The sequence below is a fragment of the Diorhabda sublineata genome, chromosome 3, assembly GCF_026230105.1.
Source record: "Diorhabda sublineata isolate icDioSubl1.1 chromosome 3, icDioSubl1.1, whole genome shotgun sequence".
Taxonomy (NCBI): domain Eukaryota; kingdom Metazoa; phylum Arthropoda; class Insecta; order Coleoptera; family Chrysomelidae; genus Diorhabda; species Diorhabda sublineata.
This window is the reverse complement of record NC_079476.1, coordinates 6542410-6561042: the sequence shown is the minus strand read 5'-3', so window position 1 is coordinate 6561042 and position 18633 is coordinate 6542410. Positions and strand designations below refer to the sequence as shown.

Here is an 18633-nt window from a genome sequence, read left to right as displayed (position 1 = left end):
TATGTGATAAGCTATAATTAAATAGAGATAAAATGTGGGGGCTGACCACCAACAAACATATAGGATCAAAAGAGCTCAATTTCAGCGGCTACAATTCCCAATAGAATGTATAACCTTGTAAATATATATGTTTCAAAATAGTGATTTTTTTAAAGCAAAGGCAAACAAACAAAAAATGAAGAGCATCACTATAATGCCAGTACTGTCCTAACTACAACAGACTGCTATTAAAAAGTAGTTTTAGATGTCAGAAAGCTCATCGTAAGATCTGTGGTAATCAAGCGGAATAACTTTTTTATTGTACGAGTATGGTTCCAGAAATACCTAGCCTAGCCTAGAGATGGCGGTAGCTTCTTGAAAAATACCACTGTATGTTTAGTACATGTTTGGCAGCAATCCATAGTGACCGTTACGTATTTGTATTGTAAACAAATGAAAAATTGGTCATCCTTATGTGATACAATACCTTTTATTTGAAAGGCATTAGCACAATCAAAATAAAAGCTGAACTAGTATATGTTTTGTGTGAGATTGCTTCTTCGTTATCAAGAGTAAAATATTTGAATTGAACAATCCCGTACGACCTTCGAAGACCAGCATCGCAGTGGTCGACGAAATGAGGTGACGCTCCAGTAATGCTAAAGAAAATTCACAAAGCGGTACTGGATAACCGTGGACTGAAAGCTAGCAGACATAGTACACATTTCAAAAAGTGCGGTACATCGCATATTAACTTGAAATTTGGACATGAGAAAGCTGTAAGCATGATGGTATAAAAACAACGCCGTGAAGATGTTTCCATTGAGTGTTTGGTAATATTTGGATGAAACGTGGGTCCATCACTCCACACCCGAAACAAAAGAAAAATGAAAACAATGGTCTGAAAAGGAAGAACCGACTTCAAAGAAGGCAAAGACCGTTCCAGCTGCAAGTAAGGTCGTAGCGTCGTTTTTTTGAGATGCGCGTAGGATAATTTTTATTAACTATCTTGAAAAAGGAAAAACTATCAACGGCGATTATGCGAACATTTGAGCGAAGAAATCAAGCGAAACGGCCACATTTGGCTAAGAAAAAAGTGTTGTTTCATCAAGACAATGCATTATTATTATAATGGCCCAAATTAATTAATTAAAGTTTGAATTGCAACTCCATGCACCCTATTCGCTAGATTTAACTTCTTCGTACATGGAATAAATGACTTTCCAGACTTGAAAAAACAGCTCGGTGATCAACAACTTCCTAGCAATGAAACGATGATATCGGCAGTTAAAGGCCATTTTGAAGAGCTTGATTCTTATTATTAAAAGGGTATCGAACTTATTGAACCTCGCTAGGAAAAGTTTATGAAACTAAATGGAGATTACGTTGAATAATAAATATATATTTTTTCAAAATTTTCTTGTGATAAATGGAAAAATACAATTGGAATTAATTAAAAGAAAAAATAATTATTTATTTATAACACTTTTGTGGAAACAAATACATAATTGTAATTAATTGATTCTTTTGTTGAATGTTATCGCTTAAAAAAAGTATATGCTATCTTCAATAGCGCCCCATTAATAAAATAACTAAGTTGTAAAATAATGGACAATAATTTTATCTATCATTAGAATTATTAAAGCCATTCAAAAATTACTTTGCTAATATAAGGAAAATCCTTTGTGAGAGAGAAAATATAGAATTAAAATTATTCGCATTCACATTCTATTTGTTGTTAGTTATAGTTTTTACACACTGGGTGTAAATGTGGAATCATTTGTATTGAATATTACATTCGAATGTTTAAAATACCAACTATTTTTCAGATTTCCTATAGAATTCTAACCAAATATATGCTCTTAACAGTATTATTAGAAGAACTTGAAAACTGCTCAATAAATCCGATAACTGATATGATAACGTGGGCTCCAACGTATTTATCTACCCATTTGTTGAGAATATTGGATAAGATAATTGCTAAATTATTCCAAGAAAAGCAACCGAACTACTTTTTCAAAAAATCCAACTTATTGGTCAATCCTGGTCATCTAAACGATGACGATTTTGTTATTGAATCTAATAACGTCAAAGTTGTTATTGCTCGACTTTTTGACGAATCTTTGATGTCTACTAGAGGTAAGTTGAAATATCGGAATTGTATATGTAAATGCAGTATACGTTAAGAGACTCTAGTGCCTGTTAACATCCACCAAGGTAGTTGGTTACTGACCGTTATTTATCCTTTTCATGACGATTTCTGTCATTCACCGGAGACTGTTATCAGAGACCACGACGACTTGGTCAATGTTCCTTAAGATCGAAATTATGATTGATATAGAGAAATAATGATGTGTGGAAACAGAAGTTCTGGGCCAGTATATGACCAATGAAAACACAAATTGTTAAAATAAATAGAATCATAAATACATGCAAATTGTTTATTAATCGAAATCATTAAAACAACCTACCTATACTAGGTATAGATAAGTAAAGTAATCAATAACATACATTTCGTTATTAAATGATCTTGCATCATTGGTTATAGATATGAAAAATACTTATTCGTTACAACGTACACATTTTTATTACAGCATTTTTGGCGAAGAAAAAAATAATAATACAATCAGTAATACCTACAGGCTAAAGTAATCAAAAACGAAAGTATTAAATGATATCACATCATTGGTTATAGGAATTAAAAGACGCTTATTCGTTACATAGTAGATATAATAATAATTATTAAAGAATCTGACTATATGAATAAAAAACAGTAATATAATTAGCAACATCATACTTATAGTTATTAAAATAAACTTAATACAGTAATCTTTGGCTATTGAAATAAAAAAAAGTATACCTAGTTGTTAAAGGAATTGTAGCATCTTCTATAGTAATAAAAAACTTGTACTATAATCTGGCCGGTCGGTAGTGAGAGCAGTAAAAACGCGTGATCGGCTCATGGGATGCTAGTGGTACCTTTTATAACGATTCGTATTGGCTGAAGCAATGTCTGAGAAAGTCAAGTTCACACAGCTGCACGTTACATGAATTAATTATTATTATATTCTAAAAATTTTATATCAATAATTATTTTAAGCTTTTGTTTTATTATGTTATTTATTTACTTTGATAAAAATTAAAAATTAAACTACATTTCTAACATGCGCTTTTACAGTAAGAATTATGTGACTGTATAATAGCGCATGTTAAACTTGTACTTTAATTTTTATTATTCTTTAATATGTGGTATTATAGTTATGTTATACATTGACTATCCTCTATTTTAAAATAAATTTTATTGTTAAAAGTGGCTGTGATATTCATGGACCTAAATTTAAACTGTCTATTTACGTTATTCAATCTGAAGAACAATCATTTCTAAACGCGTCATTGCTTTAATACTTTTAGAATTTTGACAAAATGCATCTGAGGATACAAAGCATAATAAATATTTATTATTTATAAAAACTGGAGCGATTTTCCTCATTGCAACCAAGTTATTGTTTTTATGACTATCATGAGGAGATGAACTCAGGGTTGGTTTAAGGGAATTTCAAATAAACTTGAGGACGGATCAGTCATTGTAATGGACAATGCATCCTACCATTCAAGAAAATTAGAGATATTAAGATTAAAGAGAAAAATAAAATTGTTTTACGATTGCCACCTTACCATTGTGAATTCAACCCAATTGAACTCATATGGGCACAAATCAAGGGTGATGTGGCAAGGAAAAACACAACATTTAAAATTAGTGATGTCCAAACTTTATTTACTAAAGCTTTAAATAATATTACCCAAACCAATTGGAGTAAGGCAATCCAACATGTCCGCTTTTTTCGAAATAAAATGTGATATTGATAATTTAATGAAAAAACAAGTGGAACCTCTAATAATAAATTTAAGAGCTGATTCGTCCTCGTCGGAATCAGATTCCGATTTAGATAAATTTAGATTTAGATTTAGATGAATAAAAATTCATCCGCCCTTATATCCCTCTCAACCACCTTTTTTGAAATTTGAAAGAATTTAGAAAAGGACCTTGTGTTGCTTATAAAGATTATTATTATTATTTTTATTATTATTATTATTATTATTATTATTATTTTTATTATTATTATTATTATTATTATTATTATTATTTTTATTATTATTATTATTATTATTATTATTATTATTTATATCGTTTTGTATGAATTTACTTTATAACCTTTGATACGTATTTGCATAAAACATTTAGCACGACATTTCTTCCTTAGATATTACTTTACAGTATTAGGTACCGATACATTTTTGTAAAATATACCATAAATGTGAAAAGCCGTCTAGCTATTTAAGGTTAGGGAAAACAAAATTACGATTAAAATAATAATTATATATATTTATAGATACTTTTAAAAAAATCAAGGCAACGTGTGAAATATGTAGGTATAACATTTAGTAGTTAACTAAGTGAACGAAGATTTTAATGTATGAATGCTATGCAATTGATAAATAAAAGTATTATTTATATGATATGATATTAAAATAAAATATATATTTATACCATTGTCCAACAAATTTTGATTCTAAAGCAGCAATTTCACGCAATGACATTTTTGTGGAAGAAATATCGGTAATGTTGATAAAATTTTTCTTGAATATGGAAAACTGATTTCTAGTATATATCTGTGATAACGTCCCATGCTTTTTAGCTAATTGATAATAATTGTAACACATGTAAGGACATTCCTCGAATATGTGCGACCTCTGTCGACATCAGGAACGCGTAACCTTACAGTATCTCCACATTTCGCAGGAGGAAAATTTGCATGTGATACTTTAAGCATTTTTTTTGCTTGATTCTGAAGTCCAAGTTTTGCTAGCTCAATGTTTCTCTTAGTCGACTCTTTTTTGCTGCACAGTAAACATATTTCGGTTTCTGATAAATTTACACAACACTTTGAATGAACTGGCATGCTACAGTTTGTGTCCAAACTAGAGCGTTTTTCACATACCAAACATTTTTGAAATTCTTCATCCTCATTTTCTTCGTCTTCTATATTTTGTGTGGAATTAGCTACTTGTGTACTATTATCAAATTTAGTATCATCAGCATCTCGTGTATCATCATTAATTTGTGTGGAATTAACAATTCGTGTACCAACATCAGTCTGTATATCGTCAGTCATTTGTCTACCATCAACAATTCCTATATCATGAGTAGTTTTTATATCATCAGTAGTTTGTTGACCACCAACGTTTGTGAGATTTGAATTCTAAATTTGAATTTTTTCAAGTTCCTCTTCAGTTTCAGCATTCAAAATTTGATCACGTGGTAGTGACAAAGTCACTAGTCCTCTTTTAGCTTTTACTCCGAACATAGCTTCATAAGGTGTCTGGCAGTTTTTTTCGAAAATTGTACAAACCGTAATCCTTCCGACCATTTTACAGTGTAATTCGTTTGCATCCAAGCAGTCAACATGTTTTGAATATCCTGATTGGTTCTTTCTACAAATCCTTGGCTTTGACTATGCCTAGGTTTGCTGTGGACTATTTAACATCACACCACATCGAACAAAGTTAAGTAATAACTTTGTTTGCGAATTATCGGCCGTTATCGGATTGAAGAGTACTTAAAGCTCCACAAAGTATAAACGCATTCAAATGAACAAATTTTGTCATATGGTCTTGATAAACCATTATAAACTTGAAGTCTGCATTACGACAAGATTGCATGTCGATTAAATCTACTATTGAGTTCTGTTGATAAAATAGGTCGCACACAAAGGCTCAAATACATCATCACTGTTTCATACGTAATGTTTTTGTATTTTAGTTGAATTTCTTTCAACATTCTAGCTCTCTCACCGTACCCGGTACGTAAGTGAACTTCGTGAAGTATGTCTTAGATTTCATCAATGCTCACATAATATATTATGTTGTTCTCGCCTAGTTGCAACGGAACAATCAATTTATTTTCATCTTTAACTTTGAAAACGTCAAATCGTTTCATTCTTCGATAGTCAAGAGCAGATTTTTGACTTCCTTGTTTTGCTAGAAGTATTTAACATATCAATTCACCGTATCGTTGTTTTGTGAAAAAAAAAGTTCTCAGTACGTTTACCGCCTAAAAGCTCATTTATTTTGTGATAAAATTGATTACTTTGCACAGTGTTTTCATGCAAATCTGACCTTTTTAAACAAACATAACCTCTTGGTTACATGTGTTAAAACAAAATAGCGCAGCGACGCATTTTCGACCTTGGTCAGAGAGTGAAGCAGCGTATATTAAAGAGATGTTAATGACGTTCTTGCTTTTCAAACAAACACTGGCGTTTGTTAACATTCACACAAATTGTAAAACGCCGAATCAAAGGTTCACAGTATCTCCTCCGTGTATGTTAACATTCACCGGTGTATGTCCGATTCAAGTATAAATTAAAAACAGTTTTCGAGTTACAACATAGAAATTGGTGATCGTCGACATACACTGGTACATTCACTAATATTGGACATTCACAGTAACATGTATACTATCAGAGTGTGTTTTTTTTCGAAAGATGTTTGTGGATATGTTCTAATTAATGGTTTACACTAAGAACTAATAACTAGATTGCAATCTTAGAACATAAAATAGTAAGGACAGTTAACCAGAATGGCTGCTGCAGAATAGACTATACCAGTTGTGTAGTACCTAAATTCAAATAGGATAGAACAATTTCTATAATATGAATTGATATTTGAATAGCTTAATTGAAATTTTTCACGAATAATTTATCAAAATATTATTTTAAAGACAATGCAGTCAGAAAAAAGTCTTTGATTTAAATTTTTAATAACACTAACATTATTCACCCTTAAATTGAATGACTTTTGTATAAACTTTTAAAATTTACAATTCGCAAGTGAAATAACAAAAGATAAGGGAAACGTATGAACGACAGTTTTTATAAATACTTTTAGCTCACAGCATACCCGTCGATTTGATCGAAAAAACCACTTTTTGGCGGTGGTCTTCAGCTGGAGCGGGCAGAAGTGTCTCAAAATCCAAGGGACTTGACACGTCGTCTATCTGAAAACAAAAACAATATTATATATCGTTATAATGCACAACGCAGTGAAAAATTTACCTCTAGCTAATAGAAGGCAGATTTATTAGCATTTCTTGAGAATTTGACAACGTATTCTTCATCACGCAGTTTTTCATGTATAAGGCCGATGAAAAATTTGAAAGTTTTTTGGTTGCGAATCTTACAAGCACATAGTCGTTAACGACTGCAGCCTCCGTCGGCTTGTCATACTCTTTATTCTCTTCTTGGAGCACTTCATCACAAAATGTCTCGAGATCACAATCAGATTCGTCTTGAAGCTCTATTTCTACGTCGGAACTATCACTATCAAATTCCTTAGCAGACTTTTTCTGATTCTCGGTGGTTGTCGCAGAACATTCAGAACTTTCTCCTATTTCAAAATCATTTACCCGGTACAATGTTTATTTCGTTTTTCTTTGAGTTCTAGGTCCTTTTTTGTTCCTAATACCCTGTAGTAATTGTACAACTGTGTCGTTTAAACTGTTTTCGAAATTTTGGTTTATTTCAGTGTCGTCAGTACCAGGCAATTTCTTTAATATTCCATTTCTGTCTAAAGGGAATATACTCGTTGCCCGAAAGGTATTGTTCGCCGGCTTCTGCGAATTTCGGCATTAACTTCTTTAAGTTTTTTGGAAATGCCTCCTTTGGAAGACCAGTTGTTCCTGTCGCTAACTTATAATCACTGATAAATTCCTCAGAGAAATGGCTCGCCAAGTTATCCCCGATTAATACTTTGACTCCTCTTGATGTCTCGTGTGATAGAGAAAAACAGAAGTAAACCAATTTAACAAGGTTGCAGAAGCAAACCATCCATGAGTTGTGCGGTTGTATCTTGTTTTATAGGGTCCTCCTTCCACCCAGGTTGTCCAAAGGTTTTCTGCTTTGTAGACTACATACAGTGGTAGCAGAACTCCTAAAGCGCTTCCGCAAAACAGCAAAGAAATATTTGATTTTGAGTGAGACAATAAACGTTCTGGGTATTTCACCCCTCTTTTAAAAAAGCATTTTGTAGACCGAGGGTCATCCGATAAATTTGTCTCATCGAAATTGTATATGCAATCGGGGGAAACTCCGTCTAAACATTGCTCAAGGTTATAAAAATATGCATTGAAAACTTCTTTAGTGGTAGATGCTCTATTTGGGTTAATATTTTGGGATTTACTTAAACTTAATTTTCTGTTTCTTTTCAGAAAGCCTTTAATCCAGTCGATACCAGGCAAATGATTGTTAAACTGCTTACCCATTTTGTCCAAATAGCTTTTCATAATATGTCGTAAATCGTCGTGAGTCAAAGGAAAGCCCCACTCAGCGGTTTTCAAGAGCATATCAACCAGTAACTTTTCTTCGTCGTTGCTTAAAACTGGGCGCCTACCAGCGTTTTTAACTTTTTTATTGTTCAGTTTGTGGCTTAACGTTCCTTTTGGGATCTTGTTTATCTTCGACGCCTTGGAAAGTAAGAAAGTCCAAGAAAAACATATTTGCGACCCTCAAAAAAATAGATCGGTCCCAAAAAAACAATTTCAGGCCAACTTGTGGAAAAATATATTATTTATTTCAAAATTGTTCAATGTTACCCTGGGGTTCAATGTAACCCCGCTTTACGGTAATAATGTTTATGGTGTCCTGGTGCTAATAGCCTGGATGTTCACATGATGATGCAGCCGTTGCGGTAATTTGTTTCGTTTTTATTTGAAGATCTCGTTGGATGTCACAGCTTCAACGATATCAGGATCGATCAATGATGTCACTACTCTATTTTTCGTTGCAGCTGACATAAGTTCTAAGGTGGTTATAGGAATTATGGACAGGTATCTCCATATATTTCATACCAGCTCCGCGTGTCTATTTTTGATGTGGTTTCTCCAACAGTCTGATCTTGAGAGTCATAGTCAGATATTTTTCTGTATTAGCATGATAAATTCAAGTGTTATTGATTCTAACAGGTTAATATTTATCTTCTCTCTTTGCGATTTTGATACAAATGAATTTTGTTATGACAATGAATTCATTTTATTAGGTCATACCTCAGTACTTGTTATTCAAAGTATGGGCAAACCAGATTGAGAATAGATTTTCATAGGTTCATAATAAGGAAGAGATTTTGACAAAAACCAATATTATTTAATCAAATGATTTAATCTTTAACAATGAATGACATTATCATAGTGCTAGAAATACAATTTTTTTATTCTGTTTACTAATTTCATCAAGTCCGGATGAGTTTTTATTGTGTCCGATAAATAATTTCCAGGTAAAGGGGTATGTAATATTGAAAACAAATGTCCGAAGACACAAGCGTCCAATTCAGTATCACCTTCATCGAAAAATTGAGACTTTCCATTCAATCTTTGAGATAGAGCTTCACAGAAAACTTCAAATTCGAATATGACTTCATTTAAAGTTTTTTCTTTCCAATCGAGGTTTTTGAGTTGTTTGCTCACTTGGTGCCGTTTGGTGATATTCTGGATCCAGTTTAATGGCCATGGATAAACTGATCCATTCTTTTGACTAAAATTCGGGAAGAAAATTATAATGATGACGATAATAAAATTTGATAATTCACGCTCATTTATTGCTACATAAAATTATTTAACTCAAACTTTTTATTTAGAACTTATTTAAGGCTGATTCAATTAGTCACAATTTGTCAAGTTTTTGGAAAGACCAGCTACTAACACTCGAGAAATATCAGGACAAATAATGGAAGAAGTACAGCACCAAATGGACATAGATATCCAATACATCTTTGACTTAAACAAAAGAACCCATCGATTCCCAGTACTAGAAGAACAAGGTGTATACTAAAAGCTGCAAAGATTAATTGAGATGACTATGAGCATACCAATTATCTAAGGAGAATCTGATGAAATTGTGATTAACAAAGAAGATAAAATAACAAGGCGATTCACTTTATGATCATGTATTGGACAAATAATCGCTGAAGATATAGTACTAGTAACATAAGAAAGATCTATAATGGAGACAATATTTAGCGAAATGTTTACAGAGGGAAAGCGGATGGATTTAAAAAGCTTAACAAAAATGATGAGATCTGGAAAGCAAGGTCAAAAGATCGTAGAAAAGTTGAGTACCTCGGTTGGGGTATGTTGGTAGAGAAGGAACAAAATCTATAGTATATGATGATAGACAAAGATACGGCAGACCTAGGATAAAATGGTTAAAAGAGGTGGACTATGTCCTAGGCAAAGTATACGAGAATATGGAGGGAAGAAATTGCTGGCGGTGAAAACGTGGGCTTGGAGGAAAATGATGAGTAAGCTTTGAATTAAAATTAAACAAATACTAAATTTTCATACGAGTTTGAAAAGGAAGTAACTAATTATGATATTCAATAGAAACCATTGGCTGTAACATAAGAGCTTCGCTATTAAAATATTATGATAATAAGTAGTTACTTATTCTATAAAAAATATATGACAACTTGACAACTATGTTTTTTTAAACGAATATATTTAGAAATAAGTAATTATAAATATACCTGGTAACATTTTTATATGTTTCTTGATGCCTCCAACACATATAGAGTTCAACCAAGTTGAATTTATTCATGGCTAAAGCAAAAAATGCTTTTAGATTCACTTTCTGATTGTTATCGAGTTTATCTGTTAGACTTATATTCTTCGTATTAACAAATTGAACAATCCCCTCTAATCCACCAATAACATATTTGTCTATTTTAATAAAAGGGACAGTGTTCGTTGGGGACATTGCTGCAGCGTTATATCTTCGTTCTATTTCGAATTCCAAATTACACATCTTCAAAAAAGCTTGAACGGCTAGACAATTCGAAAGCTCCGGAAGGATCATTTGACGGCTCAAAAGCGGAGTGATGATGGTAATTTTTTCTTGCCATTGCAAATTAGTTCCACAGGCATTCTCAGAAGGAGAACCGACAACGGGTAACGTTGTAACTGAAGTATCTTTTAGTACAGAAAAGTCTACCGATATTCCACGTTTCATTTCATCGCTGTTCAATGTTTCTCCGTCTGCTGTATTCATTTTGAAACTTTTATTAGTTTTCGTTTTTAACTTGGTATCCTTATCACAAATTTTACTATCCCCCATCACTGTGTTTTGAAAAAGATTTTTCATATCAATTTTGTTTGTATTCCATAACTTAAGCGTTATGTTTTTCGCTTTGACTTTTAGATAAGATTCTTACATTTGACAATGACAAATTTGATGTGCATTTGACGTATAATGAATTGATTTCCTCGATCTCTCATATTCGATTATTTTCATTTTTCTTATTGGTCACAAAAATTATAGGGTTTGTTTAAAATTTCCTTTGACAATCACTTTTGACCAATTATCGTCAGTAGATGTCTTTAGATCAGGTAGTTGGTACTACTTAGTCAAGATGGACGATTGCAGGTGCATTTCCGACCTGGAAAGCGCTAGTTGGGTGTAGGGTGCTGCCAATATTTTCAAAAATTTTCCTCTTTTACGTTTGCTGGTCAAACCGGCATATTTCTATCTCTGGTCTTCTCCATGCATACAACCTCTAACATTATAAGAGTACGTCGCATGGGTATTTATGACAAGTAATGTCAATATTTTCCATGAAATGTGCTATTCGTTTAGCAGTCGTCGTGATTAGTGATCATTTCTCTTTTCTACCCTTCTTAGATGTGTCAGTTTTCACAATTACGTGTAATGAATTGATTTACTCGATCTCTCATATTTGATTATTTCCATTTTTCTTATTGGTCACAAAAACTATAGGGTTCGTTCAAAATTTCATGCTATGCAATATCCTTTGTTAATCACTTTTGACCGGTTATCGTCAGTAGGTTTTTGGATCAGGTAGTTGGCGTTACACAAACAAGATGAACGACTGCGGTGCGTTCCTGACCCGAAAAGCGACAGGTACGTGTATAGTGCTGTTAAAATTTTTGAAATTTGTACTCTTTTAAGTTTGCTAACCAAATAGGCCCATTTTCCTTTTTGTTTCTCTACAGTTAGAGTCGTATGCAAACTCTAACATCATGAGAGTACGTCGCATGGGTAATTATGACTAGTGATGTCAATATTTTTGGAGGAAAACAGCAAAAAACTTTCATGATGTAGAGAATATAAATGCCTTTGAGCTATGCTGAGACTGTCGTTGTAAGGATGGCATAAACAGCGTGAGGGGGGGGGGGTGAGAGAGAGAGACATCAGCTATTTTATCTCACACAGCTTACACATACATTTTAAAATCGTCAGTCACCTGTTACTACCTGTATGCTTTGCTATCCTTCGTGCTACATGTGTAATTTCTGTCGTTGACCAAGTCTTGGCACGAGGCTCCACAGACAAGGGGTGACATGTTCGTTATGTTTCGTTTGTGTTGTTTATAAGTTGTTCTGTGCGGAAGACACCTTAGTGAAAGTGAATCTTTTTAAAAACGAAGCGCTCTCGGATCGTCTGACATGTGAGGAATCAGTGCGACTCCATGACCACGGAGGTACACTCAACACATTGACTGTCTTTTTGTCTTTTATCATGAATGCAGATTTTGGGTGTGTCTATTATTTTTTCTTCGTTTTGTTTTGGAAGATATATAAGTTTAAAGTGGGGATAGGGAGTATATTTTGTAATATTTACTTCGCTATTTTTGTTTTTCGAGGGACTTGGAAAACAAAGAAAATCTTAATGCTGTGAAGCGACCTTGTAGTGAACCCTGTAGTGAACCTCTTGATAATAAGAGCCACTATATATTTTTTGAAGTTACTGATAAGGCTCTTCAGCAGTGTAGTTTATTGAGAAAATTGACAGATCCGCTAGTATTGGGAAAATGATAGAAAAGAGGAATGAAATAGCGCTTTTCATGGGAAATAGTGACAGCACTTGTCATAAATATCCATGCGATATTCTCTTGTGATATTAGAGGTTGTATGCATGGAGAAGACCAGAGAATTTGGCCAGCAAATTCAAGAGAGCAAAAGTTTTAAAAATGTTGACAGCACTATACACTTCCCTACCGTTTTTCGGATTGGAAATCCATCTGCAATCGTCCTTCTTGGCTCAGTAATGCCAACTACCTAATCTAAAGACACCTACTGATGATAACAGGTCAAAAATGATTGTCAAAGCCAATTGAATGAAAATTACGTTTCAACAGCCTTAGAAAAAAATTCTGTCGTGCTTTTTTTCTAATTTTGCAATTTTCCGGAAGAGCTAGAAGTTCGGAACATACTTTGGGATTTTCACGACTACACGATGTTCATTATCGAAAATTTCAACGACTTGCTTTGTTTACAATAATGTAGTAGATATAACCTAAAAGAATTATTATTAAATTTACTTTGACACTAATTTAATAATTTACAGTTAAAAAATATATTTGACAGAAAAAATCTAAGGGCGATGACGAATTTTGCAGCTTCAGATTATCCACCAAAGATAGAAAAATTGCAGGTATCAAAGTGTTTTTTGACATACATCAACACTTTTCATTCTCCGAATTTTTCCAATACTTCTCTCATATTTCGAAATTTTTGGGCTTAGATAGAAGAGTTTTTCTTATAACAAGGATAAATATCTATTATGCTTGTTTATGTTCACACATTAAGTGTAAGTTTGGTGTAAGCAAATACATTCCTGCTTACACCAAAACGTAATACGCTTGCGCCTGTAGCACAATTTGGTATGGCGCTCAAAAACGCTAATTTTTGATATATAGCAGAGTTGTCACTCTCTATGGTCAATACTAGTGATGTTAGCAGTGATTCCTTATCCTTCAAACTCCAGACAAGTATTCTAATTACACTGGTCAACAAAAAATTATTTTACGCAAACCCATGAAAGCGATTTAACGGATTCAAATGAACATTAAAAAATGTACACGGTGGTAATAATTTTATGACTCAGTTTTCTCAGATTTTTTTGTGGATATGAATAGAAAGATTCACACCCAATCATAACTTCTAATAATTGATTTTTTTAACTTCAAAAGCGTGAAATTGAACTGATTTTTTTTCTATAATCGAGATCTACAGCTTTTCTTTTTGACCTCCAACATTAGTCTGCTAGCATAACAGAGGTCCATTTTCCTTGATAACGCCTTTTGTGCCTGCTATATCTGAGTGGAAACGCTGGCCTTGCTCATCACAAACGCTCTCAAGCATTCAAGTCAAAAATTTAGATGTAAGTACAGAATATGTATTTTGAAAGACATTTTACAGCTAATAACGAATAGGCTTCAATCAGATGTTTTATCTCAGCTTTCATATTTCCGAGAACATTTGTAAAAACGTGAATCACGGATTTCCTAGCCTTGCTCTCTTCTTCATTCAATTTTTAAGTTGAAAGTATTGTCGTTTATCAACTTTCGTATTTGAGGCCCTATGAAAATCCCTATTTTCACTTTTCCAGCTATCATTTTTCGAAATTTTAAAAGGTTTTCACTTTAGCGTTTAAGAGATTTAACAAAATTTTCCATTATTCCTAATATTCCTGGAGTGGAACTTTTCCTGGATGGGCAAACTTTTATGACGTAATTATTTCCTTTATCGCCACTATTCCAAAGCTACAATAAACAATATTATTTAGTTTAACCTTGTTGCATACCCAGAAGTGTAGCAATAATTTTTAAATCTTCGCAGATCTTCCGAGTATATTTTTCATACTTCATCTTCTCAACTAGAAGCCTTAGATTTGTATGATCTGAATATGATGATGTATGTATTACCGTTGTGTAATATCTACTTTTGATGATTTTATGAATAATATCCATCTTTGTGGGTCGTAAATAATACCAAAAGCTTCAAATAAGGCATCGATGTTATAACAATAAACCAAATCGCCAAAAAAAACCAAGAAATGTTGAAAAAATAGGCAAGCTCTCTGTGGCGGCTTCGAAAAACGGTGACATTTATGCCTTTTGTTAAGAGATGCCATTGCTTGAAACGCAAACCAAGAAGTTCTGCTCGTGATTTCGATACATATATGTCTTTAAGTCGATTAAATGGAGTACAAATGAGTTGGGAAGAATGAAATCCCGATCTGTGGGGTCATCAATATAAGAATATTTCCGTTTTCTTCACTATTGTTGAGCCTTGTAGTTCAATCACACAGAACTAACAATCTTTTCTGTTGTTTCATATATAACTTATTATAGCAAGTGGTTTATTGACATTGTTTCTTTTAGATAATTTCTTGTATGGTTTATTTATTTATTTGATTCTTTAATTTCTCATTTCTTAGACCTTTTTATATTGATACATCTAAATGTTTTTGATTTTAGGTCTCTTCTGTTTTAAAATTATTGTTATTTGTTTTGTTTATTTATGTTCTAGAGATTTGGAGAGCTCTGTCGTGGCATATAAATAAGTTTCTGTAGCGCAGTTCAGCTCAGTTCAGATAATAATAAATAGCAAAGAAATCGAAGAATTCAAATAAATTATTTAAGTTAGTTAAGTGATAGTGATAAGTGACTTATTATAAGTTAGTTAAGTGTAGTGTTTAGTATTTAAATAATTCAAAAACGTGTTTATTAATTTACCTCACGAATGGAAATACTATAATTAAATTAGAAAAACATCCAAATACCGTCAGAGATAGTTCGTATGTCCGCTAACTTTGCTTAATTGTTCCCTTTTCTATTTTACAGTAAAATTATCGCACGAATAAAAATATTGTTTGTATTACTTATACAACTGCGAGGCAAAATAATGATGAAACGCTTAGATATAAATCGTTGTTAATAGGGATAAACACGCAGAACTCAATTAGCTAAACACTTTATACCAAATACACTATTCAAACTATTTGTTAGCTGCAGATTTAACAATCTACATTTTAAGTAGATTCAGGTTTAAAACTGTACACAAGTTTGTTCCTGTATATTATACTCGTTACATATAAGACATTCAAGAATAAAGAACACGTTCGTGAGTATGCGCGGCGTTAAAACCCAATACTGTGACATGATAACACAATACTATCACGAAAGGTGTAAAAGGTCGTCTACAAACTCTCTATTGGCCTTCTGACACCTGCAGCGTTGTCAATTTTTTGATACCTTAGCGAAGATCTGTTCAATTTATTATCTGTACAACATATAATCGGAGGCCTTTACTCTCTTTTATCTGACCTTTATTCCTAAGCGGATAGTTTTTTCGAAATCTCTTATGTTTCTTAAAGTTAAGCTAACAGTCTCTAGCTGTTTAAATAGAGTGGTCCATCGAGAAATGTTCGTGTGTGAACAGCTCAAAATCATGAAAAGCTCGCCCAAAGCAGCAACTTTAGATTGTTATGAACTGATCAGATAATTATCCACATTGGAAACCCCGAAAGGTTCTATTAGCCTTGAAGATATGATTTTAGTGAGATTTCTTTAGTAAAAAGGTTACTCCGTCCTATTTTAAGTTGATTGGCCGGTTTCCTCTGTCACCTAAATTCATAGTTGGAGTAAGAGTATGATGATGATATTGTAGTCTTTGGCTGATTATTTTTTCAACCATTGAAATTTGAACTTCCCCATACATGCTCTAATTTGCAACTAGGAAACTTTGGTAATGATCCTTGAAATCTTGATTTGTATCTATGCTTTGCCAGTACTGCTGCACAATTGACATGATTATTATGTAGTTTATAAATTCATTTCAAAGTTCATGCTTGTAGCCAGCTTAAATTCTTCATCTTCAGATCTCTTTGTTCACACTTTTTGATCATCTGTTCTCTCCAAGCTTGGACGAGTTTTTCTGCATTCATCTTCAGATTTGGCAATATAAACTTATAATTGTTTTTACAAATGTAATAAGTTCACGTTGGAATCACCATTGTTTGTACCAGAAATCAAAATAAGGGCTGATTATAATTTATATCAAACAATATATTGAATCCTTGTCATAGCAACCTTATGTCTTGAGATTGAGTACAAAATTATTTGGTAATTTTGTTTCCAAAACGTTGTTTTATGACGCACTATCTATTTAGCAAAACTCAGTCCCTAATACATGGATAAACGTAGTTTTCATTGCAGGAAACGAAGAGTTTCACAGAACAATACAGGCTTTGGAAAGCGAGATGATTCTACTTTATAAATGGAAAGATTTAGTTGAGAGTCTACTTCCTCCGCCTGGAACAAGAGGGAGGAGGTTCTGTTTTGCTGGTTCAAAGAATCAACGAGAAATTGTAGACACTCAATACACATTAAGGCAGCTAGAGTATATTGGAATGGTACTGAATAAAATATTAAGCATCAAACAAAATACTATGCAGGTTAGTTAAATATATCGGATTGACTACCACTTCTTTTTTAGTTAGAACCAAGCCTTAAAAGATTTTTGTCAACATTTCACAACATTTGCTTCAGTTTAGATCGAGATATTGAAGGTTGAGTTATTTTTTACTGCGTTTCATTGGCAACCATGGTTATAAGGTGGTAGCTGCCTTTAATCGTGGTCATGGTCACCCGAGATCCACAATAAATATAAAAAAAATTCTTTAAAATGGCTGTGGCGCTACTTCGTCTATGAGAAATTTCTTTCACTCTGTTCACATAAAATGAACTAAGCAGGATTTTTCTTAACAATAGGTGACAATGGATCACACATGGATTCATTATTGAGTCAAAGAAGTTATAAGCTGAATGGCACCCCCAAAATGCTCAAAAACATAACATCATTTAGTAGTAGAATCAGTCATTGAGTGCACAGATAGAGACAAAAACCTGATCAAATCTCTCCTACCTAGATAATACACTGCCTCACAAATCGCTCTTCCAATTACTACACCACCCAGCGTATTCTCCAGATTTGGCCCATAGTGATTACCTGATCTTTGCACCAACAAGGAAATGATACCAAAGCTGAAGTTCATTTAAAAACAAATGAAACCCTGAATTGATATCAATGTTAAAGGTGATGATTTCATGACAAAATTCGAATTTTTGACAAAAATTGGGTTCATATTGTCTAAACCTTCAGCTTGCTGAGTGGTATGTTACAGCTTTAAAGCTATATTTTCAGTGATAATTTTGAACGAATATGGTGGTTCTGGACGAGTTAAGACTTGTACAAGGGTTGCCACTTAAATTTAGATTATGTGCAATAAATATAAAACATTCATCTTAGTCAATAAAAGGAATTAAATCGTGAACATTTTCGTGCGATAATTTCTATGACTTTCAACGTGAATTAAGTCAACAGTAGTGTGCCGATAAACTCGATTTGACTTTTGGTGATGTAGCACTATCTTGACCCACCGTGTTTCGCCGGTGTTCCGAATTTAATCGGGGTCACACTTCGCTACAGGATGAATTTCGTGAAGGTCATCCAAAATCGGCTGTTGTGCCGGAAAACAACGATGTTGTGCGTGAACTGATATTATAAGATCGTTATGTGACACATCGTGAAATTGAGTCATATTTGGGCATTAGTTCCACTCACATACATTCAATATTGCATGAAAATTCGGATGTCAAAAAGATTTGTTCGCGTTGGATACCACATAATTTGACAATCGCTCAAAAAACAGCTCCTGTCGATTGGTGCAAAGAAATTCAATTTTAAAAGACGTTTATAAGATCGTGATAAGATCTAGATAGTACACCAGCTTTTGTTTCACA

General features: G+C 33.1%; 1 protein-coding gene across 1 annotated transcript in view; it reads left to right on the top strand.

Annotated features, from left to right (window-relative positions):
- LOC130441471 (uncharacterized) overlaps window positions 1–18633 on the top strand; it is a 66507-nt gene that overhangs the window by 28775 nt on the left and 19099 nt on the right. The window contains exons 7-8 of the mRNA XM_056775172.1: window positions 1809–2118; window positions 17047–17285. Of these exons, the coding sequence (XP_056631150.1) occupies window positions 1809–2118; window positions 17047–17285 (549 nt within the window). The remainder of the gene's footprint in view (window positions 1–1808; window positions 2119–17046; window positions 17286–18633) is intronic.